General features: G+C 40.2%; 2 protein-coding genes across 11 annotated transcripts in view; one reads left to right on the top strand and one right to left on the bottom strand.

Moving 5' to 3' along the window:
* LOC107833426 (ral GTPase-activating protein subunit alpha-1-like) overlaps positions 1-23,192 on the top strand; it is a 53,024-nt gene extending 29,832 nt beyond the window's left edge. For 3 of the 10 annotated variants that reach the window (XM_016662667.1, XM_016662661.1, XM_016662648.1), the window contains 4 exons: positions 1,034-1,192; positions 2,811-2,938; positions 17,924-18,048; positions 21,134-23,192. In XM_016662667.1, the coding sequence (XP_016518153.1) occupies positions 1,034-1,192; positions 2,811-2,938; positions 17,924-18,048; positions 21,134-21,279 (558 nt within the window). In that variant the 3' untranslated portion in view covers positions 21,280-23,192. Of the gene's footprint in view, positions 1-1,033; positions 1,193-2,810; positions 2,939-17,923; positions 18,049-18,300; positions 18,447-19,158; positions 19,188-20,511; positions 21,097-21,133 lie in introns of those variants that run through there. The other 7 variants (XM_016662673.1, XM_016662665.1, XM_016662668.1 and 4 more) reach the window with 5 other exon arrangements.
* On the bottom strand, positions 22,638-26,470 carry insm2 (insulinoma-associated 2). Its single transcript, XM_007575964.2, has one exon. It carries the CDS (start codon positions 25,751-25,753, stop codon positions 23,750-23,752), a length of 2,004 nt encoding a protein of 667 aa, XP_007576026.2. The 5' UTR covers positions 25,754-26,470; the 3' UTR covers positions 22,638-23,749.
* Between the last annotated feature and the right edge of the window lie 972 nt (positions 26,471-27,442).

The raw sequence follows: 27,442 nt of genomic DNA, 5'->3' as shown, positions 1-27,442 counted from the left end.
AAGCAAAAATGGAATGATCCTGCGCATATTTTTCTTTAATTTTTTTTGTTATGCATTCATTGACATTATAAGACCATTGCTGAAAAGGTGTTAAAGAAAAATATAAGCTTTTAGAGTTTAGAAGATGTGGAGGACTCTTAACTTGAGTGCACAAGTAGAAAAAAGGCAGTTTGCATGTTGTATGCAACCCATGCTGTTGCTGAAGCCATTTGAGCTGATGTTGAAAAGGCAAGAAAATAAATGTTGAGCACATCAGAATTAAATGTCTCATAAAAAATATCTTTAAAATTGTCAGCTACTGGACAAATAATGTTTAATAAAGAAAACTGACTACAGTTCAAAGACAAACTCATTAAAAAAAACCTCCTAAAATCAAAAATGATTGCTCTGATCAAAAAGCATTCTTGTATTAACATACAAGAATGTCTGATACTTTGGAACAAAACATGAAGGAAATAATCTGGACTTAAAGGAATAAATATGGGAATAAAGTTTAAATGTTTGAAAGGAAATTGCATCATTATTTCTCTCGGGGGCCAAAGTCTAGACTGACATCAATCTGAGGGTGTTTGACAAACCTGAAAAGTAAAGAGAGCAAGCTGTGTGTGTGCGTGTGTGTGTGTGTGTTGGCAGACATCAAGGTTAATGACGGCGCTGTCACCAGCTCTGACTGGAACCTGCTCACAGCGTCACATATGATCCCATCCGTCTTCCAGCTTGTACTCCATCTTCCCAGGGCTTCACTCTGTCTGGTTGACGACTCTCCATCTTCTCCCAGTCACTCCATCATTCCCAGGGCCACCTGTACCATGCACATGCACCCCAAATCCAAAAGCCTTGGCTTTTGATGGATTCAGCCTATACCGTTTATTTGCGAAACTATCTCTGCGCATGTATTTTGTTTGCATTGTAACCAATGATTTCACAGTGTTGTTCTGCTTTGGTCGGATTATTAATCCCCCTTCACTCTTCTGCTCCTTCCCATCAATCTTTACTCCCCCATCCCCCCATCCTCCGCCTCCCAACGCTCCAGCTCCGACACCTGGGCAACGACGAAGTCCACATCATTTGGTCTGAACATTCCAGAGACTACCGCCGAGGGATCATCCCTACTGAATTTGGGGACGTGTTGATCGTCATATACCCCATGAAGAACCACATGTACTCCATCCAAATACTCAAGAAGCCAGAGGTAATAAAAAAATGAATCTAAGCAGCCTAAAAAATATTGTGTTTGGTACTTCAGTGCGTTCTTGGAGTCCTCTAAAAACTGTGGTCATTTCAGCTAATCATTTAATTCCAGTAATGATAATTAGTTTCCCACGGCTTTAGTAGGAAATAACTATACCTGCAACCTTTTGCTGAGCTGTAATTGTACAAAAAAAGAAATAAAAATCATTGACCAATCAGAGTAATTGAGGCGAGGCTCTGCGGATGTTACCTCTGGAAGCTGTTAAGTTTTGTTTACGTTGCAAGAACTTCAGTCTTTAGGTTTATGTGGAGCAGAGGAACTAAGAACAGAGGAAATTAAGCTTCTGAAACACACCAGCTTATAACAAATCAATTCTTTTGAAATGTTTTAACTTTACTCTTTCACTTTAGTTAATTTCAACATGGTTTAAGTTATATAGAAGGATTATTATCATGACCAAACGTGTTTGCGTTGTAAATTTGAGAATTGAAAATGTTGAAACCAGCTGAAAATGTTTATGCATAAACTGTTTTTTTCATATAACATTTGGTTAAATCGGTTACTCTTCAAAATATTCATACCACTTGATTTTTTTAGTTCTAATTGCCACAAAATATGATTTTGAAAAATATCCATCCAAAGAGACTGCCTACACACCACACTTTTCAGATTTCTATCAAAGAAAAAAAAATTGTTCATTTCACAAATATGCACTCCTTTGTGTTGGTCCATCATACAAAATCCAATGAACACAATAATGTCTGTGGTTGTTAAGTGACAAACTGTTAAGGTGTGTAAATACAGTTTGAAAGTACTGCGTTATGAGACATTAAATGTAGCACGGAGTCAGTTTATGAAATAAGTGGAATAATCACAATAGTACTGGAGCTGGGATATCAAAACGAGTTTTCACTGATTGAGATTAAACAATTGAAATGTTCTGTTGTAGCCGCTATGCTGTTCCTTATGTCTTCCGTGACGTCGTAAAGATGGTGAAAGCCGATTAGAAGGTGGACTGTAAATGTGAGGGGCTTTCATATTTCAATTGATATTATTTTTTTCTTTTTCTTTTCTAGGATACACAAATATGCTTTCATCTGTTTAATGTATCAGTCTAAAACCCACAGACATTAATGCCGCAGCACTGATGGCATAACTCTATTTCAAACAAGGGCAAACACAATAAAAAGCTCTCTTTTTTTTCTGTATGACATGGATACCACAGCACTAATGACATAATCATATTCTCCTTCATTCATTCTGCAAGCAAAAATATTGAATTATCCTGAATCCAAGAACAAGTAAGATAAGATATGGCTTCTGTTGTTGTCCTGAAAGCACATATATTCAGCCACAGCGGGCTTGGCTCTGAGACCTGGTCCAGAAACAAACCCAATAAAAGCTTAATGTTATTCTCTTTGGTGGATTCCACAAGCAAAGTATTGAATTCAATCAGATAGCCATTGCCTGAATCGAATATTGTGTCATTATAAAAAAAAACTATTGTGTCAGTCATTATTTGGCTGGTAGCCTGCAGATTGTTTTCTATTTCATGAAGTTTAGATGTTTCGTCTTTAAGCTGTGGTGGTGTTTTTTTTCACCCTTGTGTTTGTGCTAGGTGCCATTCTTTGGGCCGCTGTTTGATGGTGCTATAGTGGACATGAAAATTTTGTCCACCATGGTCAGAGCCACAGCTATCAACGCAAGTCGAGCTCTCAAATCGCTCATTCCTCTCTACCAGAACTTGTATCCTTTGAAGCACTTGGCTATCAGAATGTGGAAAGCTAAAAGGTAGGTCGCCGAGGCGGAGATTTCCTTCCCGGTCTTCCCCATCTTCAGTCGGTTTTCCCTTTTCTTTCAACTTTTGGTAGTTTTCATTGAGTTTTTTAGCTGTTTAGATGTGATTCACAGAGGTTTTAAGCTTTTCCTTGTTAAAAATGGCTTCTGTTTTGATCTCAGTTGCAGATACATTGCATAAAAATTATTTTTCCAATATCTGCTTGATAAGTTATCACAAAAGTTTTCCCAACTTTAGTGCAACTTTTTGGTAAATAAAAGATTCATGCTGCATGAATTGCTCTTCCTTACATTCGTGATGTAACTTATGCGCCCTTCTTATATACACTCTTTAACATCTGTGTTGCTTTGGCAAAATCTGCTTTCAGGCAGATGCCAAGCGCTCAAAATTGCATTTACCATGACGAAACGAAAATGTTTTCTTGGAGAATATCTGTTAAATTTGAGACAAAATGATGCAAGTTACCCAATAAAAAGCTACATGGTTTTAAAACGGCAGGATAAAATATTAGTTCTGGGATCACCAGAAGGCTTGCAAGATTCTAAAATATATTTTTTCTCTGAACAACTTCAGCTACTATAAAAAAAAAGGGTTTGTAGTTGAGTTCTGATAATAATAGTGTTCTGAGCAGTGCGGCTGAAATTCTCTTCAGTGTTCGTGTGAGCGAGAATGTCGTTTGATGCTCAGCTCGAGGAGTAACAGTTGCGAATCAATGTCCAGTGATGTTTGGTCCTGTGATGGAGCCGTGTTCCGTCTGAAGTGCATTTTAGCGGTGCGCAGGAAGGTACAGGGGATGTCTTGTCCATGTGTTGCTGCGCGTCTCCAGGTGTGAAGGGGGAAGAGAGAAACGGACGAGAGCGTGTACAGTTTGCCTGATCCGATGTGATGGTAGCTCGGTTTGAAGAAGCCAGAAGTCGATACTTATTGATGAATCTCCTCGGTAGCTCAGTTTCTAAATGAGAGGCTTTGCTCTGCGGTCTCATAGACAGACATGCACACACACAAACCTCCACACAAGTGTCCACCTGTGCACGTACTGATAATTACACTCACAATGTCCGAACACTCCCGAGGTGAAATAATGTATCCAGTAAGTGCGTCCACAAGCAGCTTTTTCAATGAATGCACAATCAAAGACACACTCTTTTTTGTAAGGTAAGAATTTCCTTTAAACTGCAGTTCGAGCAATTTGATCTCATAATGATGCTGTCCGTGTGTCTTTCTGTCCCTTTTTCTGCAAATTTCTTCAGCCTTCGATTGCTTGGCAGTAACTTTTCAAACTGTGTTCAACTTTTCAGGTTCTGCTTAAAATCCACAGGCTGCTTAGATTAAACCAACAAATGTCCCCTGCAAACTTTCTCTGAGGTTTTTATCCATATTTTATTTTTTTCCTTTGTAGGGACAGATGTATTCAGTAAAATTCTGTAATTTGAATCTTTAGTTCATTAATTAACAATCAATTTAAAATGTAACTCAAATCCTAGCCATTATTATCGCTTTTGCTTGTGAACGTCTTTCTACCGCACTTCCTCCTTCCATCTAACTTTCTATTAATATCCTAGGATGCAGCCCTTAGTGACCAACCAGCATAAATAGCAATGGCCTCTTCTTGTGGAGGGAGTCGATATTTGCTGGACAACGGTTAAGTGAGCCGTGTCTTTCATTATTATGTACAAACTATTATTTCTCTGAAATTGTTTTGACCTTGTGTAATATAAGTTTATGCAAATCCAATTGATGAGCTAACCTCAGTATTATAAAGAGAACATTTAAAGCTACATTTAATATAATTGTTTGTCAAACACTTCTGCCTGTGATGAGCAGAACTGAAACATTCAAAAAAGATATTGCTCACAATTCCACACAGAATGAAGTGTTTGCTCCCAGGCATGTATGTTACTTTGAATTGAAAACAATCTAATGGGCAGAACCTCTCCAGGGTGTCCGTAAGAAGATGTAAAAAGGAGATTCCTTTTCAACTGTTTTCTTTATCTTTCAATCTTTTCTATTTTCTCCTTTACCTTTCCTCCTCATATTAGTGTTCACTTCGTCCTTGTCTTCTATCTTTCTTGCTTTGCTTGTCCTTGACTCTTACCCGTTTCTCCTATTCTGCTTTTGTTGTAAATAAAGAATAGAAGAAGAAAGACTTCCTACCTATGAAACAGAGATTTCCAGCTCATTCCCACCTTCTTTTGCATATTTATGTCATGTTTTTTTTGCTTGCTTGTTGTGCGTCTCACTTCCACTGTGCAGACACCTGTGCACCTTGATGTTTTTGTCTTTCATCGGTGTTACAGCCTCTGCGTGTATGGGTGACAGTCTGCATGTGATGACACACACGTCTTGTATGCGCCGTCCTGAGTGTTTGTGTGAGTTGGAGAGAGTCCCGGTGTGTATTGATCGGTGGTAAGCAGCAGGTCGATGTCTCTGACAGGCTGAATTACAGTAATCAGTCATTATTGACTCCCCATGTCTCTGCTACGCTCACTGCTCTCCTCTGTCATCACTTCTCTGCTTCTGCTTCTTTTTGTTTCTTCTTATCCTTTGGCTCCTCCAACTCTGTCGGCTTTTACATCCCTTATTCTCCATCCCAACATTCCTGTTTCTCCCTCTTTAATTCTTTCCTTCCTCTACCGACTTCTATTTCTTTATCTTAGTGAATGTCGTTCTTTGTTTATGACAATTTTCAGGTTTTAGTTTTTCATCCATCTCATTTCATCCCTCTCTGTTATTATTGTGTCTGCACAAACTTACTCTAAAATTGTGGGAAGCTCATCATCTTGATGTAAATCTGCAGAAAGTGAATCTACTGCTTCAGATCTTGTTGGACTAAAAGGTCTGAGCCAAAAATATCAAAAATATAACTGTTTTTGATTTTATCCCACCATAGCGTCCTTGTAATCATTGCTAGGTATACATAGATTTTGACCTAAATAGATGGTGTGCACACACCTCCAAATTTGACCATTCAGTTTCAGGAGCTCCTCTTTTCTAAGGCACTCCTGAGCCAATAATACTTATTATTATATTCATGGTTTGCAGTTCATTATTATATACTTTTGCAGTGTCAAGAATGGTGTCAAGACTCAAATACTCAAATATTTTATTTCAGGAACTTCCTCTCTGCTTCCTGTCACTTATATTTTCTGCACCTTGTAGTTGCAAAAACACGTTACTTTGGTCTAATTGTGGGAAAATCAATTGCTTTTATTGGGATAGTCAGTGTAAAATTAAGACTTTTATTGTGACATTGCTGTGCTTTTTTCCTCTTCTATGTTTAAGAATTAAGTTTATGCAGAAATTAGTGTTTATTATTTTCGTAATTAAACTGTGTATTCTCTTGTCTAGTGACTATTGCATCAGATTTTGAGATGTAAAGTAAATGTGGAGTAATTTGGGGACTTTGGCATTGTGACACTTAATGGCTGTAACCTGGAACACTGGCGCTTTATGTATTTAGAGATAAATGTGTGTAACATAATTGATCAAAACTTTTCTTGAAAACTTTTTACAATAAACACAAAAAAGCCCAGAAAGCTCTTACAGAGCAATCTGGGCCTTCCAAAATTATAATGGGCAGGTCAGAGCTTTACACAATAATTAATGAATTTCCATCAACGCGACATCAGTGAATTATGATGCACCAGATGGAGTCAGATTTCAGAGACTGGGTTCATCTGTTGATAATTTGCATGTTTACAGATTAACTTGTCCTCTTTGTCATGTATTCCTATAAACACCATTTATAAGACTTTTATCTTTAGCTTTTTATATCTGTGTAATTTACCAACCATACCTGGAAGTTGTGACATTGTTTACATAAGGTAAAAAAAACAAATGCATGAAGTGTTGCATTAATATGCGTGCCTTTCATTGCTCTGTTGTGCGACAAAGCGGGACTCGCACAGAGGAGGAGTATGGAGACGAAGGGCAGGTTGGCGGTGCAAAGTATGTCAGTGATAACTGGCATTTTCTTTTTCCCCTTTCCCTCTTCCTGTCTGCCCTCTTCCCTCCCTCTCAGTCTCTTGGCCCTCGGGGCAGTCCATCTGCCTTTTCTCTGCCTCTGATCTTTCATTCACCATGACTAGAGCCATCCAAAAGCACTTGGAGTGCCAGACCGCAGGGGCAGCTGTGTGCGAGCATGGCTCTATCTCACAATATCAGCTCATTGCAGGAAGAAGGCCCGGTCCAAAACTCCCCACATGAAAATGCATCCTTCACCAGTTTTCAGGAACTTTCTCTGGCCTCTCATAACTTGTGCAAACACAGCAGCAGACCTGTGCTCGGCGTAGGGGAGCATACCGCCATCAATGCATTCCTTTGATTAGACCAGACGGAGGTAAGGAGCTGCCCGCTGAGTGATAGATTGGTGTCATATCTTGAAGCAAGTACTGGATGTAATTTAAATCTGATCAATTTCGCTTTATTCCACACAGTGTAGCTTCAGGTGCTGCTAGGTAAGAATATTTATAGTCGTGCTATAGGATAATAAGACTGTAAACTGCTCGTGTTTAAAATTTATCAATAAATTTAAATATTTCTATTTTTAGATTATTATGTAGTGACAAATACAACCTTTGAATTAGTGCAAACAAGCAGCCACTACAAACAAGATAAATATCATTATTTTACATAATAGATATGGGTCAAATTTAAATAAAATGAGTTCTAATAAAAGCAATAACACTACTTACATTAATAATAAATATTTAAAAATCACATTGACATGATTGTTCAATTTAAGAGCGTTCCTAAAATTGCATGTGCAGCAGTAGTTTTCAAACATTCAGATGCTTAGCGCCTTTCACTGAATAGCCTCCTTTACATCTATTGCAGCTTCAGCAGATCAATAAGAAATTAGTTTTTAATGATATACAATATCTAATATCTTTAATATGAATACTTCAAATCTGAACGACTGAGCGAGAATATTTCTTGTAGAAACTCACTTCTGGTTTGAGTCACAGTTGAGGTTTTATAATACAGAGACCAGTGTACAAGTGTGCGTGATTGCTGCTTCTGCAGCGTCTCTGGCAGTCCTCCATCTGCTTCTGGGTGATTGTGGTTCTGGGGAACAATGTTGGAGTGATGCTAAGCTGCTGCACAAATACAGACCACCACGCAAACGCACGCTGCCAGCGAGTGTTTGTGTGTGTGGATGAATTTTTTTTAAACGTACATCACCTATGCAGTGACACTCCTGCACGTGACAGCCTCTGTGTAAACGTTTCACTCCCGGGATTACGGTGTGTGTGGGACGTCCCCCTCTGTAGTAGTTGATTGGCAGAGATAGCGGCACTGAGGCTGGGGTCAGCATATGGCTCAGTATGATAGCGATGCTGTGTTTGTGTGTTGGTGTGTGTGCGTGTGTATGTGTGTGGCTGCCTCTTTCCTCTCTTTCACACACTGTTCCCTGTGAAATGATGGCAGCTCTGGGCATGTAGCGCTATTATCCCCCATATTCACACACACCCGAGCAGCAGCCAACGCTAGCGGCCTGCTTGGCTTCCCTTTGACAGCTCCTACAATAGAGCTTATTGTCCAAGTGAGGCTACAATCTGCTGTGTGTGACCAGGAGTGTACGTGTGTTATATTCTGTCGGTGGGAAAGGTGGAAAAAAAAATCCTGAAGACATTTTCTTGTTGTTGATAATGAAACTTGGTCATGTTATCTAAAACCTTTAAAGCCACCATCACACCTAAAAACTGCTTCATTTAGTTCTAAAATAATCTGTGCTGTTTCCTTCATCTTGTCGTTTATTTTTAAATGAACACATCAACTTTTAGAGTAGCGATTGAGAACCTGGCAGAAGTTGAGCTGCTTCTTTTTTGAATTTCGGGACAAAACTCCAGCAAGGACCCCACAAAGGATCTGATTAAAAATAGGAACGAGTGAGGAATTAAACCTTGAGCTCTGATTGGGGCGGGGGTTATTGTGGTTAATTATTTCCTGCCGGGTGGATGGAGGAAGTGAAAAGAAAGTGACGAGGTGAAGGGGATCGCAGCTAATCTGTTCCACTTCTCCTCCTGGGAAAAGTGTGTCTGTCTATCCGACTATAAAAACACAGGCGTACTTGTTACTGTTGATCTGTTTGAATATGAGGTCAATTTCTCAGTAGAACAACACACTGGCTTTAGAGTAGCATTAATATTTTATTTGCTGCTATAAATTTAATAATTTAAATGTTTTCAGGGAGAGTATGCTGGATGTCAGACACAATTGTAATCGAGTCTTTTTATATATCCATCTTTTCTGCCACCCATCCCTTTCCAACCCAATCATTCCTTCATAAATCCATCTTGCCATTCATCCAAATCCAACCCTTCCGTCTAATCAGCCACCACGAACATCCATCTCGCAACATGCCTGTCTTTGTTCATGTATCCATCCTTTCACTCATCATTCCTTCTACAAGTCCTTCCATTAATCCGTCCATCCATAAACTTCCTCCGGTCCAGACAGCAACTCGTTCCCAGTCTGGGGACTCTCTTCTAGTTGAGCTCTACAGCCTCAGGTGTTGATTTTACATGAGCCGTTATTCTTTTAGTTAAACACACATTTCAGTATTTAAACAAGCTCAGATTTTCACCTAATTTCAGCATTACAATTAGGATAAATAAGCCTGAGAACATTGCTTCATACCATGCTTGTGCTCCAAGTCCTGAAATATACGTTTCTCGTCTCAAATGAGAGACTGATGTCGGTCTGCGTAAATGCCTGTCACCGAGAGCTGTGCAGGCACATCAGTTGTTGCCATCAGTGGCTCGATCACACCTTGTTGGAGCAGACCCCCCTCTGACTGGTAAACAAGTTAATCTTGCGGCGTTGTGTGTGCGTCGGTGCGCGGATGCTCTCCGTGGCTCGGTGTGTGAATGTAAGTATTTTGTGTGACGAGGTGTTTAAGATTCAAGAAGGGGTCTCTCAGATGACCGAGGCCGAGAAGTGCTGCACAGCAAACTGTTTTGTCATGAGCGCTAATGGCCACCTCGAATTTGGACTTGTGGAGACCGTAAAAACTGTCGCCAAGGCTGGAGAGCTTTTGAATTGTACAAAATCTGTAATAATTAATAGCGGTTACTAAACTAATAAGGCGAGATGTGAAGAAATATGTGGCAAACGAATTAAGAGTTGAAAGAAGCCTGCCAGGTGCTGCTAATTAAATGGACTTAATTAACTGATCATCATTTAAAACAACCTTTTATAAAAGTTGTTGAATAGGCAGATAGTTGCCTCTCTGGAGCATACAGGTGTGTGTGTGTTAACACAACGTCAACAGATAGAAAGACATTAGCAATTAGCTTACAGAACCAACTGTTGCTGCCCATAAATGCACTGCTAGAAAAATCATTCAGCAGGGGAACGATGCAAAACAGCTGCCATTCTTCTCTTTATAGGATGTGTGCTGATGAATTTGCTAGTTATTTAAACGTAGTTTATTTTAGAAACAGTCCTGATCTAATTCGTAAGAACAGAAAAGTATCATAATAGTTGGCCATAAGACTGTAGGAAGAGCTTCAAAATATAAAATGGGAAAACAAAACGGGGACAGAGACAAAACAAGTGATGCATTTAAACTCAACCTGCTAATCAGGTGATTGGTGCCGCAATTAAACACATCAATACATCCCAAAATTGAAATGTATACACGTGACAATTAACAAAAATAAATAAATAAATAAATCTTCATCTCAAATTAGAATTTATTTCCAATAAGCATGTCCCAGAAGGAGCTTGCTAATGGTTATTTTTGATTTGGTCTGTGGTCAAAATCTTTCCAGTTTTGTGTCGACTGACTCCAACTTGGCTGGGAAATCATGTCAGATTTTAACATTTTTACTTCCGTTTATCTCAATAGTTGATAAACTCTCCTCTTTACAAAATTCACCACTAAAGAAAATAAACTATAGTTTAAGTAGATGTGAAAAACATTGTTTTGCAGAGACGAGATATCTCTGCAAAACAATTTTCGAATGAAACAATGCTTTCATTCCTAGGAGTGGAATGAGGGTACAAATTGGTGAGCCGTAAATTTACCCAGAGAAGCATGACTTTACTCTCTGTTAGCGTGTCAAATAACATCAGCACAAACCTTTCACAACAGCTGTCAAGCAGGGTGGTAGAGTAGTGATGATTTGAGTTTTCCACCTGCTGGACGCAGACATCTTTGCAGGCATTAAATGGATCATGAACTAGTCCCTATATCAAAGTTTTCTATAGTCAAAAATAAATCAACTTGTTCGACAATTAAAACTGGGCAAAAACTGGGTTATCAACTGGAAAAAATGTCCCCAAACTCTGCAGCAAATAGAATAGCTGGAATATAAAAGAATGAAGATGCTACAATGACCCAGTCAAAGTCCAGACCTCAGTCTCATTGTGTTTCAATGCAATGCATTCAAAGATTTGCGGCTTTCTCTTAATAAAACGTATAATCAAGCTATGTCGCCTTTTATTTCTTCATTATCAAGATTAATATTATTTATGGAAAAATGCATGTATATGAGGAGTATTGTCTAACTGCCTGCAGATAAGAATAGGATTCATGTCCTTAATATGAGAATTGTTATTATAGTGACAGTTTGATGCACTTTAGCTGTGTGTTTGTGAAGTTGAGTGCGTATGAATTGTAATTGCGCTGGCAGCTTCAGGGCTCCCTGGTGGTCGCAGGGAGGAGGGTGAGCGTCTAAACGTATACACACATACACACACACGTCAGAAGGTGAAATAGTCGGGCGACAAGGGGCCAATTAATGTGTCACGTCTGTGTTTTTCTCTCCAGCTTCTGCTTCTGCACCAGGTTAAAGAGCAGATGAATAGGTGGGGTAAATGCAATTGTGGGCCCGTGTGTGTCTCTTTCATGCCCGACGTCCGGCAACAATAAGCAGTGCATTAGACCAACTTATCTCTGTCCTCATCGTTGGCGTACGTGGACACACACACACTCGTAATGAAATCACAAAGCCTCCATATCATTGCTATCACAGAAAGATATAAACCCATTAGCTTGTTCCTTTGGGCACAGACGCACACACATACAAGCACAGGTTTATCATTACACGCTGCAAAGCTTTTCCAATTGTATTATCCCTCTGATGTCCTTCCCTCTGTTGTCTGTTCCAGTGCCTTGGGGTGGAGGGGACAGAAAGTGTGTGTGGGTTGTCGAGATGCTAACCGAGATTGTGTGTTCCTGAAAGAAGAGGTATCTTATAGATGAGCTTCAGAGGATTTTCTCATTTTTAAACGTAATTTTGAGCCTCAAGAAAATTACAAAGTTGTCTTGGTAACACTTTTTTTTTTTTAGGCATAAACAAAGCAGCAGCTTCACAAGGTTAATTAATTTGAACTTTTGACTGATCATCCTTGTAACAACTGTTGACTCTGTTAAATGTCTGTAACTCAGTCAGCCTCAGTGTTGATCAAAATCTCATGAATTACTGATAAAATAACTTTTTTTTGAGTTATAACTCAAAACTGCTCATGGCACTTTTAACAACTGCCCCCTTATAGAAAGAAGTTTGAATTTCCTTTAAAAACTTTTCAAATTTTCAAAAAAAAAAAAAAGACGAGCTTACTATGAACTACTACATCCAATATTGATCAATGTCAGCTTTTTGCCAAAAAATAATGAATAAAAGCATCTAAGTAAATGAAACCATTCTCAGGATGAATTGTACGATGTAGTGAGAAAGCTGGGATGGAATGAAACCAGTGTCTCTGTACAATGGTAAGCAAATCTTTTTAACTCCAAAGACAACATTAGTATCTATTATGTTCAGTTAAGTTTATTTATGCAACACCGATAAAGAGCAAATGTCATTTAAAGGAAATTTACCAGACACTCTGTTACATTCATTGCCATTTGATTCTTTTTTTTTAAATGCAAGTTTAGTTTATTTGTAGAATAATTTCTAAGGAACCCAACAAAAGTGTCGAGTTGTTCATTCTGCACCAATAAACCGCACCCGCTAACTTTGAAAAGAAAAAAAAAAGAAGGTCTCCGCATTATGCGTATTTTATTTATTTATTTTTTTTTAAGTTTAATAATTATTTGATTTTTTTTTTTTACCTCCCTTATTACTTGCAAAACTGTAGGGGGGTGAAAAAAAAACCCTCCAAAATAATCTTTTGTGTCAAAACGTCCTGTGCGAACATCTGTGTGACATATTCAGCTTCATATGGACCAAAACCACAAACACACATTCTCCATACAAACATTGCCATACACACACACACATATCCCAGCAGTGGTCCCAGCTCCTAATGTGCTAACAAGCTCCTTTCTCCTCCCCCCCGTCTCCTCCTCTGCTCCTCCATCCACCCTCCGTCTCAAGCGATCACAGGAGTCGAACTCCGTCACAATGAGCTGCGCGACGGGGGGAGGGAGGCAGCGCCAGGGATGGCATGAACACTTCACTCTCTTCTATCTTTTCAGCCACGCACGAGAAAATGAGTTTCTGACTCGACACAAAAGAGCCTCTTTATCCACCCCCTCTCCTCTCTGCTCTCCTCTTCTCCCTTTTTCCTGTCTTTCTCCCCTCATAATTTCCCTTTCTCTCTGCTTCTCCATCTGAAAGAGATATTTTTCAGCTAATTACTTTATAAGAGGAGCCATCTGAAATTCAATTACAGAAGATTTCATAGTGGCGACCGCCATTTGGATGGAGGGAAGTAGGGATGGATGGCTGGATGGAGGCAGAGATGTGTGAACATCTATTTTCTATGACCTCTCACTGATTTTGACTTAATTTTTTTATTTATTTATTTATTTCAAATTATAAACTTAATTTGTGTTGCATGTCTTCTGCTAGAGAAACCAGAATTGGAAAAGCAATCATTAGAAAAGCTGCTAAATTTCAGCTGCTGTTTCTAATGTCAAGAATGAGCGTTCTGCCTCAAAGAAGTCAAATTTATAGCAACATAAGCTGGGAGGTGACATCATTGAGAAACTGAAATCGCATTTAAAAGCTAAATTAAATTTATTTGTAAAAGGAGAAACTCCTGGTTTCTGGCTTCAGTCAAAGCTTTTTCACAGCCGCTTGCTCTGAAGACAAACAGAGTTGACACCACAAACAGGCCGGAGATTGGGTCAAAGTTTGTTGTTTTCGTTTGTCCGTTCCACTATTACTGCCAAACATGATGAGATACAAGCACAAATATATTTAAACCAGATTTGATCACCCTGCACTGGTAACTGCTGCGGCTTATAGGCACTCTTTACTGTCGGATAAATCTTTCACGGTTTTTTCACCCTACATTCTTCAGATGGCTTTTTCTTTTATGGGATCATTTTCTTGATAAACCTGCACCGAACTTTGATGCATTATAAAAACATTTCAGCTTTCCAAGTTGGATTACTCAGAATTTTTTATTTTATTTTTTACTTTTGTTGTGTTTGTGGGTGGGAATGTCCAGGAGAGGTTCTAAAATTCATTGGTAATTCCGGTAAATATATAATATTATTTTATCACATATATTATCGAAGTTCCTAATGTTTTAAACATTGTGCCAGTTATTGTTTACCTTTTTTATTTATTATTTATATTCTCAAAATAATGAATTTTCTTATTCAAAATTAGCTGAACAAGTAACAAGTTTACCATAAGCTATTTATTTTAGTTTGTGTTAAAGTACTTTTAATCAACATGTTCTTTTTTTTTTTTTTTTTTTTTTTTTCCGCTTATCTTCGTTAAGAAAAGTTTTTAATTTAGCTTTTCTTAGTTTGACTCATTTTTAAGAGTTAAAAGTTGTTTTTCTTTCCTTATTTAGAATTTACATGTCTCTTATTATGTGATTCTTTCCAAAAATATGCCAGGTTATTTGAGATGGTAAATTGCAAACTTTTAAACTTTTGTTTTGTTACTAAAAACCATGTTTGTGGAAATGCTGCTGCACATTTAAACAACTCAATCAAGCTTTCTTCTTCTACTGCTTTACACTAGCTGGCGAGCGATTCTGTGCATTACCCCCACCTTGTGGAAACAACCCATTACAACCAGAGTTTGATTAAATCAGACCAGTCATTTATTGAGTCTTGTGTGGGATTGTTTTAGTATAATTTATTATTTCTAAGTATTTGACAGTCATCGTCTATCCCTAACTTCCGATACTACACTGACTAAATTAGTTTGCGTGTACATTCTTCACTTGTTACCAAAATCCCTGATTTCAATAACATAATTTGAGCTTCAGGTCAGTTTGAAGGAAACCCTTTCCTCACCTTCAGTTTTAAATTTCCTCTTTATCAATACATCCGCTAACATTACTGACTAGTTTTAACACTTTTGCGATTACATCCTTCTTTCCTTGCTGTAAAAAGTTGCTGTGTTGTTTAGTGGCAGAGCTTCCTTATTGGTGGCCAGGTGTGTGTAGCATCGGTCTTGTATGTCAGTCCCTCCAAATGTTCACATCCTCATTGTAGGGGAGTTTGTGACATGGTGACATGAGTCTGCAGGTGGAGACCCTCGCTGAGATGAACAAAGAGGTACAGAAGGACCGAGGAGCCTGGAGGAGTCAGGCTGCAGAAAAGTAAAGTGATGTTCTTGTCATTTATCTCAGCAGTTGGCACCGCGTTTCTGTATGTTTTCCTCCTTGTTCGTGCTCTGTTTCCCCATCTCTGCAGACCTCTTTCTTTCCAGCAGGTGTCCTTTAAACCTTTTCACCTTTTCAAAAAAAAAAAAACACAAAAAAAAGAAAACGCTGCAGCCATCACAAAACCTCCTATTCTCCCCCTCCCTGCTGGTAAACATGTTATTAAAACTTGATATGAAGATGATTAGGTGTGGTTTGCTTGCTCCTAATTGCGTTTCATCCACCTCTCTCACACTGACTGGAAGGAGGGGGGGAGGAACAAGTGCGATGCAGGGGAGCAAGGGAAGCAGGAAAAGGCAAACCGTGTGATCGCATGGCGACTCGGGGTGAGAGACGTTGGATTCACGCTTTGCATTCGCCTGCTGCTCTTCCCTCGGCTCCTTCCGGATGACGCGCACCCACATACTCGCTTTGTTGTTCCCTTACTGTTACTTAAATATCGCCCTCCTTTCTCACCTTCTCTGCCACTCGCTGCAGGATTCTCACCCCTCTTCCTCCCGTTGTCTTTTTGCAACTTCTCTTCCACCGTCGTAATCTCACTTTCTTTGCACTTCGCGTTTTGTCGGTATAAAGAGTTGAAAAGTGTTTTGGAAACGATCATTTCTTGTGAATAGCAGGGGGTGGGCAAAAACTCCTTGACGTCCCGATTACTCGGCCCAAAGTTTACCCGAATTTCCTCCTTTGCTTCTTCCTCCTCGATCCGGCCGACTGCACTTTAAAGGAGCCATATTGTTGTTATTACCATTGTCCCTAACCGAATCAGTTACCATTAGACCTGAATCTTTCTCCTTGTGAGGCCCATAGACCAGCTCTCTAACCCAATAGAAAACCCATGGGCGCTATTACAGATGGCCGCCCCGTTTCGCAAGGCACAAACACACAGATTTCATTCTGAAGATTCATTGGCCTAATCCCATCACACACTCAGACATTAACCCATGCACTTGCGTACACACATGCGGGCGATTTTATCAAACGCAGGCACACAGACGCAAAAAACCCGGTTCCATTGAAAACCCCTCGTTATTGGAGCTCAATGAGTAAATGGTAATGCTATTGGAGGATGATGGGGGACTGGTGTGTGTGTGTGTGTGTGCGTGTGTGTGTGTGTGTGTGCGTGTGTGCGTGCGTGCGTGCGTGCGTGTCGTTATGGATGGATGTATTAGGCAAACTAAAGAAAGGGCAGATGTCATTGTATCAATGAGGTTATCTCTAATGGGTGGACAGTTGAAGTTCTGCCTTTCATTCACACAGATCACTGCGTGAACCAGAGCCGCTTTCTGACCTGCTCAGTGTGACAGAGAGCGATCAAAGTGCTCATGTTTAGGTCTTGTTTTGTTTATTTCATTTGGTTTTTTAGTTTTGATTTTCTCGTTCACATGGGAATTTTGCTTCGTAGAGTTCATTAGTATAAGATGAAAACTATTTTCCTGTTTTCATTTAACGTATTTTACTTTTTTTTTTTTTTTTTTTACAATCAATGTAATTTTTAGCCATTATATAAATTTGTTTACAAAAAGGTGGTTATACATTAGTTATTTATTGTTGTAGTTGCAGTTTAGAGACAAAGCAATCAGCTATTAAGGATATGAAATTTTATTTTATGTAAACTATGTAATTACCTAATTTTCCTTCCATAAAATATTTGATTTTATAGGCTCTTGGTGATTTTAAATTATTATAACATATGCTTTTATTCATTCTTTAAACTAGTTTTTAGTAAATTGTGCTGTTTTGATTCTCTTTTTAAAATTAATTTTATGATCTGCTAATATTTGACAATTGGTCAGTTATCTTTATTTTATTATATTTGATTTCATTTGGTTGAACAATTTTGAAATAAGCAAATAAAAAATTATTTTATATAAATTTATCTTTATAATAACAGTTCTCTTAAGTTTAAATTGGCCCAATAAAATATTTTATTTTAATTCATGCTCTGTTTTTTGCATGAGCTCCAACAGGTTCTTAAATTTGTTCTTCGTCACATTTTTTTTGTCGTTATTCACATTAATTTGCAAGATTGTGCATGTTTTGAATATACCCATGAAAGGGAATTTCTTTTATCGTACTATATTTTATTGTATTTTATGTATTGGCTTGCGTACATCATAAGTTTATTATTTTAATTTAATTTATTCACATATTTACGACTTGCATTCCTTACTGTACTAAAAGAAAATGTTTTTATTTTCAGCTGATCCTATTTCTATTGTTACCAAAAACCTCCAGCTCCAGCAAAAAAATAAATAAAATAAAATAAAAGATCAGGAGAAATATATAATTTTGATTTCTTTTACTTGACACGACGTGTTGGTGAAGTTTGTCCTTGACTTTGAGCTCAGCTATGAGGAGCGAGCCCGATATCTAGAAACCATTGTGCAGCACCACCAGGAGCCAACCGCGTTTGAGGATTACTCTGCTCGAGTCTACAGCCCAGCTCCCTGCACTCACCCGCCCTCCGACACAGGTAAGACCAGAAACCCAGTCAGGCCACATTTTGACACTCCAGTGTTTCTCATGTTTCCCCCTCAGCGCTTGTGAAACAATTTAGTGAACTGATTTTTGTTTGTTATTGTTTTGTTTTGTCTCCCCGATAATGTTGGATTATTAATTTTCCCGATGTGGAGCGCCTCCCCTCCCCACAGCCTGGCAGCTCGCAGTCTGAATCCCAGCCACAGCTTTCGATTCAAAGCTACACTCGGCCTTTTTCTCCCTCCAGAGCATCTCTGAGGAGTTAGGCAACATCTGATCGGCATTAGAGATGCCAGCCGCACACGTCAGAATCATATGTGTGACTCCTCTGTGAAACATTACACCGATTCACTGATTTTTAGCAAAACATTAAACTTTTGCTTTGTCCTAAGACTCTCGTTTAATTGTAATTATTCACAGTGGCGTCTGCATGTGGACCATTCATCGTATCAATAACAGGAAGTTACATTTATCTTGAAGTGGTGCAACTTTATTACGCAGGCGTGTTTTAGTGTAGTATTTCTGTTTCAGTGTTAAATGTGTGATTGTGTGTGGGCGTTTCTAAATATCTTCCTGCTCCTCATTTTACCTTCTAATCTGTTTAAAGCATCAATAATTCTTATTTTTTTTTACCAAGATAATCTTAATCAACCTAATTTAAGGCTGAATTACATCTGGCATAACCCAGTTCACCTGTGTCACGCTCCCCTTAAATATGTGCTCTGTAATCAGATGTAATTTGCTCAGTGTTGGTTTGTCAGTACTTTGCTCCAGTTGCAAACTTCAGAGCACAGGATCAGGCACTTTAGCTTCGACTTGGGATGTATAAACCCAGATATTATCCAAAGTCGTAAGCTTGTGAACAACATCTGGACATTAAAGATCCTGTGCTTTGAAATACGTCTTTGTCTTTCTGTCCTTTTGAGTTAACCTGCAGTGCCCCTCCCCTAACAGCAAAGTGATGATCTTCTCTTCTTCTGTTTTTGTTTGTTTAATTTCACCAATTCTATTTATTTATTTATTTTTATTCTTTTATACTGTTATTTTTTTTCCTCTTTCATTTTTTTTTTGTTTTCTTTTCTTTCTGTTCCCCTCTTTCCTTTAGATCGTTTTGTCTCACTGTATAGCTAAAAGGTAAGCCTGGTTTCGTGATTGAAAAGCTTTTCTCTGGTTCGCTCTTCCCTCTGACATTCCAGCCTAACGTTTCTCTCTTCGACTCCTCCACCACGTCGTGTTTTTTTTTATTTTTTTTTATTTGCCGTTTCTTCCTGTGTGTTTTTGAAATTGTAAGCAGGTCTGCATGTCAATAACAGCGGTCTCTTTCTCTTCAAAAGGAGGTTTCACTTTCTGCTACCCGGACAGTTTGATGTTGCCGTAACTTCTGCTAATTTTTACTCCGTGGATTTGGACCCAAACTTGATCCATATGAGACACCAAACTGCTCTGAAGTGAAAGTGAGACTTCCTCTTCTAATGATGAGACGTTTTAAGCCCTCCTCTCCGTTCAGTCGCTTGGTGATTTTCATGATTGTTCTGTTAACCTGAGGCATCACTCTGACCTGGTGAATCTTGACCTCTGACCTCGCTGTTTGCTCCTGTCCTCCTGGTTTTTATGTGACGTCACACTGCTCTCGCTCTCTCTCTCACTCACTCACTCACTTTCTCACACACGTTACTGCGGGTAAGCAGTCCTCCACTCATACACAAGCTGTCTGAATGTGAACTTTGAACTAACTCTGTATCGATCATGTTTGACTCGTAACATAAAGTTAAAGTTAATCAGGTTTTTATGTCTTTGTAGTAAAACAGGTTGTTGGTTTGTGTTTTGTCCTCCTTTGTTGAATGTTTTCAGATTCTTTACTACATATGTTTGTGTTTCTTTTTCTTGTCATTCATTCATTTTTGTGTATTTTCTTTCTCCTCTCTCAAACTCCCTCCTTCTTTCATATTTCATGTCTCTCTGTTTATGCTTACTTTACCTCCTCCTCCTCTTTTTCCCTGAATTACATCTTTCCGACACTTTCTGCCTGCTCTCATCCTTTCTTTTTCCCTTTGTTTCACATTGTGATCCATACCTTTCATTTGCTTTTATCCCAATTCTAATAATCCTCCTGCTTTATTTTCCTGTTCTTCCACTCATTTAATTGCTCCTCCTTGTTTCTCTTCTGTTTTTTTACCTCAATTTGAATTATATTTTAACCTACTTTACTTTCTTTCTTCTTTTCACTTTCTTTTTCCCTTTCTTCTTTTACTTTCTTTCCCTTGTGTTGTTTTACTTTTACTTCTCTTCCCTTAACTGTAACTTAAACCTACTTTACCCTATTTAATTTTTCCTCACCTTATTTTTCTTTGTGTACTTGATTTGATGTAACTTGTTTTCCCCTCCTTCACTTTACTTTTCCTTACTTCCCTTTCCTGTCAGCGTTTCTCTTTTCTATCTTCTTCCTTCTGCTCTTCAGAAGAGCATAGCGTTTTGTATCTTATGGTCCCTAAACCTGTTGACAGCTTAAACCAGCTGAGGGAGAAGAGCAGAGGCTTAAAGCAGAAGGTCCTTCATGCTGGCTGTGAATGGTATGAACTAGGAGATAAAAACTGTAGTCTGGTGGCATCGACAGCATTTTTATGTTTTTGTAACTAAACCCCAAAAGCTGCAAGTAGTCGAGCAAATTAGCATCAGTGAAATTCATTGGCGATTTATTATTAATAAAGTATTTCTGTGTTAAAAACGCAGACCGGTGAGCTGTTTCATGGTGTTTTTCTTCCTGTAAGCACGTCTTCGGGATTTAGGGAACAAAGATACAAGAAGACATTGAGCTTCCAGAGCCTCTGTAGTAGTTTTGTCTGTCTGTCTGGTAGCTGCCTGTCTGTTTGTGAGTCGTTTTGTGTCCTTTGTTTGTCTGTTGGATTAGTTTGAGAATCTCCGCAGTCTGCCTCAGTCTACCTTATTTTGGGGATAAGATGTAATTTTCTTGTTCTCCCCTTATCTCGTTTCTGCTCATCCACCCTCCCCCCACTCCCTGCTCGCCTCACCTACTCTTGCATCAAACTTTTCCTCTTCCTCTTCCTCCCCCAACTCCTCAGGCTCCTGCCTCGAGATGCTTCGGGGAGAAAGTCCGGCTCTTGGGGAGGCCGGGAGCGACTCGGCGTCCCCCATGTCTCCTCGAACTAGCAAGACCCGCATGTCGATGAAGCTGCGACGGTCCTCCGGATCCGCCAATAAGACTTGAGTCTCTCCACTTGATCACTTCATCCTCACAAATATAGCTTAGGTTAAAACCTTTAGTGTCACATCTCATGTTCATCAGGGTTGAACAATGGCTGTTTTTCCTGCACTGAACACACTCACACACTTACAAATGTACATCTGGTATAATCTCACCGTATAAATCTGCAGCTTTGCTTTCATAAAACACTCACTCCAATGCTGCTGAAAAAGTTCAACTTAAGCTGTGCAGTATTAGATCACACCAACACGTGCCATGTGTGGAAGTTAGCAAAACACCTGTGTTACTGAGACTGCAAAACCGTATTTAAAAAATTAACTGTGCCACATCATGCACTGCTCTGCAAGCAATGCTAGAGAGGATAGTTGGTTGGATAAAATGTCAGAACAAACACGTCAGTATGTTTGCAGCTATTTGCAGGGGAAAGTGTTTTTATTATCGAATACAAACATATTTGTGGAAGTTAGAAAGGTTCAGAAATCACAACCTAGGTCATGCTGTCAACTGTGGACAAGCACTGATATTCACTGCATTTGTTTTGTCTTTTTTTGTGTAAATTCTGCTTTCACTCAAACAAAATTGTCAAATGCTGTATTTTTATTTGTCCCTCCAGAAACAAGATTGCTTTTTTTTCTTTTTGCTTTTTTGACTATAAATATGTATTCTGTATATCTATACAAGTATAAATATATATATATATATATATACATATATATATTAGATACATGGATGTCTATGAGAGTATGTACAGTGTGACGAAGCTTGTTGTGTAAATAAGATTACAAGAAAAGCTGCCAAAGCCAAAACCGTGGTATATCCTCAGAGCATGTGTTTGCTATAAATAAAAACATAGGTCAACACTACAGAATGTTACTCTTAACTACAGCATTTTTCTTCATCAGTTTGCACGTCATCCTCTGGAAATGTAGAAATCATCCCGTTTAGTTCACATTGTTAATTAGGCGGAGGATCTCTCTGGTTTGTCTGTCTTTCCACAGACTTCAGCTGATGTCAGGTTTTGCAACTCCAGCATTTATTTCACTTGTTGCTTAATGGGTCCTGATGAAAAAGACAACAAAAACCAGTTTGCTGCAGATTGACAGCCAAAGATGAAAAGAGGTGGAGTCGTCGTTTTAGAATATGTATATTTTTAGCATTAATCTGCTCTCTATTTAGAGGCATCGCAAATCTCCAGATCAAATTAGATGGGACTGATTTGGAGAAAATGTTACATTTGTTTCCCTTCACATATCCATTGCCCAGTATTAGTTTTCTTTTCTACTGTCTCAGCCATAGATTTTTATAAAAAATAGATGAAGAAATAAATGAAAGGAAAGGGACTGTACTTTTTTTGTTGATAAAATGCCATTCTTTAATAAGACCGATTAAATGTTTCCTTTTTGTTTTAGAGTTGAACTGAGTGCTGGTCCCCTTTAAATTATTTTTAGAGGTCAAAATACAATTTATTGTTATGAATTCTGCTGTCTGGACGTGTGCGCCATCCCAGCACTTAAATCTGCCCATATCTGCATGCTCATCATGTAATAATTTGTTCCTTTCTTAATCGTTTTCCTGGAAAATAATTTAACAATACTCAGTTCAAAACCCATTAGCATAAGCCAAAATAAAATAAAACAAATGTTTCTTCTGTGAGATGAGGAAGAAAGTCGCATTTAAGTTGCAGCAGAATTATCCGCCGCCTTTGTAGGCTCTGGATGTCCACATGTTGGCAGATGTTTGTAACTACTGATGTAAAAAGAAACTGCATTTCAGCACTAACTGCATGTTATCAACACACACACGCACAGACATGCTCGCAAGCTCAGCAAACCTGTAAACAGTGTAACTGTTTCAAACACAAAATAAAGTGTCAATGTGCAACAATGGACTTAAACAATAAAAGATTTGTACCTGTGGTTCCTGAATGTTTATTGATGTGACAAAAAAAGGTGATCATCAATATGTTTATTGACTGTAGTTTGGAATCAGTTACACAGTGAACGTAGAACATATTAAAATAGATCTGTACAGGCTTCTAGGAGCTGCGGTTGTGTTTTTAACTCCATAGTCATTTTAAAATCAATATTGATATGAATTATGTAGCAGTCTGTTGTTACATTGAATGCTTTGTTTCTGTATGAAAATATCATAGAGCTGAAACTTTATCAAAACACGTTACCGTAATTTTTTAAAAATCAACTTAAGGAATTGCTTCCACACCGGTTTATTGGCTATTTCAGCACCAAGGACAGCGACCCTCTACTCCATTTAAATTTCTCCATGTAGATTTTAACGCCTTGCATTTCATTTCAAAATATATAATTGAAGATTACTTTTGTTTACCGTGTTAATCAGAAAAATGGAATTAAGTTTTAAATTAAAGGCACAGGGACAGCTTAGTCCGAATACACAAAACAAAATCTACATTTAAGTTTGCCTCCCGTCATTGATAATCGATCAGTCTGATCGTTTTTTATGGTCGTACTGTCATCTGCAGCAGCATCACCTGCCGATTCTCGGTGGGGTGAGACTTGTTGATATGTCTCGTGAGCCCAGGGGAGCTGAAGAACGTGGACGGACAGTACTTGCACGTGAAGATCTGCTGCTGCTCGCGCTCCCCGCCGTTCCCCTCCTCTCTGTGCGCGTGGAACCCGTCCGCTGCCAGCGCTCCCCCCAGCGTTTCCGCCAGCAGCTCGTCCCTCATCGCGTGCCACACGCGGTGCTTGTCCCGGATTTCCACCGACGGGAACCGCGCGCCGCACAGGTGACACAGGAACACCTGGCCGCTCTGGACACTGCCGCTGTCGCGCGCTTGGCTGTAGGACGATGGGGTTGGTGAAGCGTGCGCTGTCATCTCGTGTGCGGCCAGGTGTTTCTTCAGGTAAGCCTGCCGGCGGAACTTCTTCCCGCAGTAGCGGCACTCGTACAGTTCCTCCTCCGCTAAGGACCGGACGAAGGTCAGCGGCGGCTGTTGCGGCTGCTCGCCCGGGGTTAGACGCAGGAGTCCGGACGGAGGGCTGTCCGCGGCTCTCACGTGCGGCTGCAGGTCCGGGTTCCGGTAGTGAGTAGAGGAGGAATCAGGAGTGTCTCGGGTCCGACCGTGGAGCAGCAGCACGCGGGAGCTGTCCAGGTGCTGATTGGTGTGCGCGCGCAGCAACTCATTCTCCTTTCCCTCCAAGTCCACGGGCTGCCGCTCGTGCGTGACGAAGTCTCGCGCTTCCTTTAGCGGCTGGGTCCGGTTCGCGTGACCTTCGATGCCCTGGTTGTTCACCGGACGCGGTTTGTGCCAGCGCCGGTGGGAGGCCAGGTTGGCGGGACAGCTGAAGACCTTGTCGCACTCGGGGCAGCGGTACTCCACGCGCACTATGCGGGAGCATTTGTGCTGCGCGAGGGAGAAAGGGTCGGGGTACTCCTCCTTACAGAGCTGGCAGATAAACTCTCCGAGCGGCTGAGTCCCGGTGGGAGCAGACCTCCTCAGCTCCGGGCTCTCCTTCTTGATGCGCAGACCCAGAACCGGAGACGTGGTGACCTCATCCTCGAAGTTCTGTCTCCGGTTCGGTTTGGATTTCTTCGTCTGCTTAGTGCTGAGTTTGTTCTGGTGGTCCGGATCAAGGTACGAGCGCTTTCTTGTGGTGTTCTCTTGACCCATCAGGGTCAGAGACGGGAACAAGTGCACGTGAGCCAGATTCGGGTCGTACTTGTCGTTGTGACCATATGACTGCGCGTGGAGACGGTTGTTGTTGCTGCTGCTGCCGCCGCCGCCGCTTGCGAGCAGCCTCTCGATGGAAGCGGACACAGAGGTCGGTGCGGCGCTCACCAGGAACGGCAGGTCCGGTAGCTCCGGTACCGGGGAACACGGCTGCTGTTCGCTCTCCACGTGCTGCTCCAGCAGCCTCGTTCCCACTGGTTTGACTGGACTACAGGACTTGTTTATGGTCGGCTCGTATGGGGGTGGATGTGGGTAGAAACAGGGGAAGTCACCGTCCACACTCAAAACGTCCACCTCGGTCTCCGGTAACTGCGCGTGCCGGTCAGCCTCCGCCTCCACCGCGGGCTCCACGTGAGGGCTCCACGCCTCCCTGCCCGGATCGTCGCGGAGTTCCGGCGATGCTCCACCTGGAAGGTCATTCAAGAGTCTCACTGAACCGTAGCTCTCACCCTGCGCGCGACTCCGGTCACAGCTGGGCGCTTCAGGTGTGCCGGTGCCGTCGCTTCGTGCGCGGTACGTCGCCGAACCTCGGCGGTTGCGCTTTACCAAGAATCCTCGAGGCATCGTGATGATGGCGAGGATGTTGCGAAAGAACAGCTCGTGTGTGGAGACTGACTTTGAAGTGCAGCTTTGAAGTGGAGAGAGGGAGGGATGGAGAGGCGCGCGCAGGTTGGATGAGCGCAAGAGAGAGAGCGAGAAAACAATGTTTTTCTGTTCAAACTTTGAAGACAGCGTCATAAATCTAGCTTTAGAGAATGAAGTGTCCATTAAAGAGACTTTACACCCCAAACTAACATCAATGAGTCATAAAGGTGTTTAAATAACTAAAAAAAGAAAAAAAAAAAAACACATGTCAGATAAAAAAAAAACCCCGCAACTTTTTGACATTTCGGGACTGTGATTTCTGATAACTTAGAGAAAAAAATAACAAAACCAATGAGAAACATTTAAAACAGAAATGTCTAAAGAAAAGTACAATCTGCGGCTGAGCTGAGCAGTTAAAGAAGTGCTTTAATGGTGGCTCTGGTGTCCCTCATCTTCCTCTTCCCAATACTCCGTAAATCATCTGTATCGTTTAGGTCAGGTGAGTTTCATGGCCTATCTATCACGGCGATATGATATTGATCAATCTGGTATTGATACTTTTGGAAACGTGGGCATAATGTGCCAAAATCCTGCTGAAAATGACATCACCATCTCCATAGGACTTGTCAGAAGGAGAAAGCGTGAATTACTTTGGACAGTAAAATAAAGTGGACCAACACCAAGAGATGACGTGGCACCCCGAATCAGCTGAGCCTGTGAAAACTTTAGTTTGGACTTCAGTGCAAGGCTGGATTGCAAAATTTTCTATAAAGAGGACTGTAAACCATCTGGCAAAAGTCCAGTCCTTCCTTCCACTAACCCATCTGGTTCAGGAGATGCTCAACACAAGCACTGGAACAGTTGTGTGTGTAGGTGTGTGTGTGTGTGTGTGTGTGTGTGTGTGTGAAGTGCCAACTACAGCCAATCAGCTTGGAAATCTCCACCAAACTGTTTTGCTCCCCATATTGGTGCTAATCCATATTGCTGGCATACCTTCTTTTCTTAACCACACTTTTTCCTTCCACTCAACTTTCTAATAGTTAAAGCACATTTAAAACAGCTAGCTTGATTAGCAATGACCTTATGTTGTAGACTCTAGTTAACAACTTTCTGCCTGATAAAGTCAACAATCTTCCCCCATGATTATGCTGAGCGTAACTTTTCTGTAATAAAAATCTTTTTTTATTATTATTGCTGTTGTGATATTTTTGAAGCTGTAAGCCATAATAATCATCAATAAACATGTAAAGCGTCCATGTAATTAGAATTGTATTACCAAAATAGATATAAATTGAGGATGGTAGCCTATGTTAGAGTTAAAATTGTTGTTTCTGCAGTAAATACATCATTTAAAATTATTGCTTGCTTCTGTTTTAGCTTTTTGACTCGAAATTTTCAGGGTAGACTTAAACAAGAGTACGGAGTAACAGATTCAACGGGGGCTGTTCAGCTTGGCGGATCTTCTGCTGTTATTCAAATGTTCTGCATTGAGTTCTCACTCATGCGTCTAATTTGTCACTCACTGCGCTTTCTTGTCCTATTTATGTCTTTTCCCGGGGTGTTTTATGACCATACTGGTTTTATTTTGCCCGTCTTACCATTTGGAAGCTGTTCCAAGGTTTTGGGCTTTGCCTGCCACCAATCAAGAGAAAAAACGGAACCAATTCTTTGTGTAGTTCAGTGTGCAAATAGAAACGGCTCCCACGGGACTCGGATCCCGATCTTATCTCTTTTAATACCACTAATGACCGTTTCTGTGCCGCTGATGTGTGACAACACCGTGGGCATCGCTTTCCTCCTGAATGAGTCCCCTGAGAATCTGCTGCAGCTGATAAGAGATCGGAAAGAGATCCGTGCTTCTGTCCGTCCTCC

This window comes from Poecilia formosa, unplaced genomic scaffold (assembly GCF_000485575.1).
Source record: "Poecilia formosa unplaced genomic scaffold, Poecilia_formosa-5.1.2 Scaffold8, whole genome shotgun sequence".
In the NCBI taxonomy this organism is placed as follows: Eukaryota; Metazoa; Chordata; class Actinopteri; order Cyprinodontiformes; family Poeciliidae; genus Poecilia; species Poecilia formosa.
This window is presented reverse-complemented; position numbering and strand designations above follow the sequence as displayed.

Excerpts from the sequence above, each read along its gene's own strand:
- insm2 (XM_007575964.2), bottom strand. The coding sequence starts at position 25,753 with ATGGACACTTCATTCTCTAAAGCTAGATTTATGACGCTGTCTTCAAAG.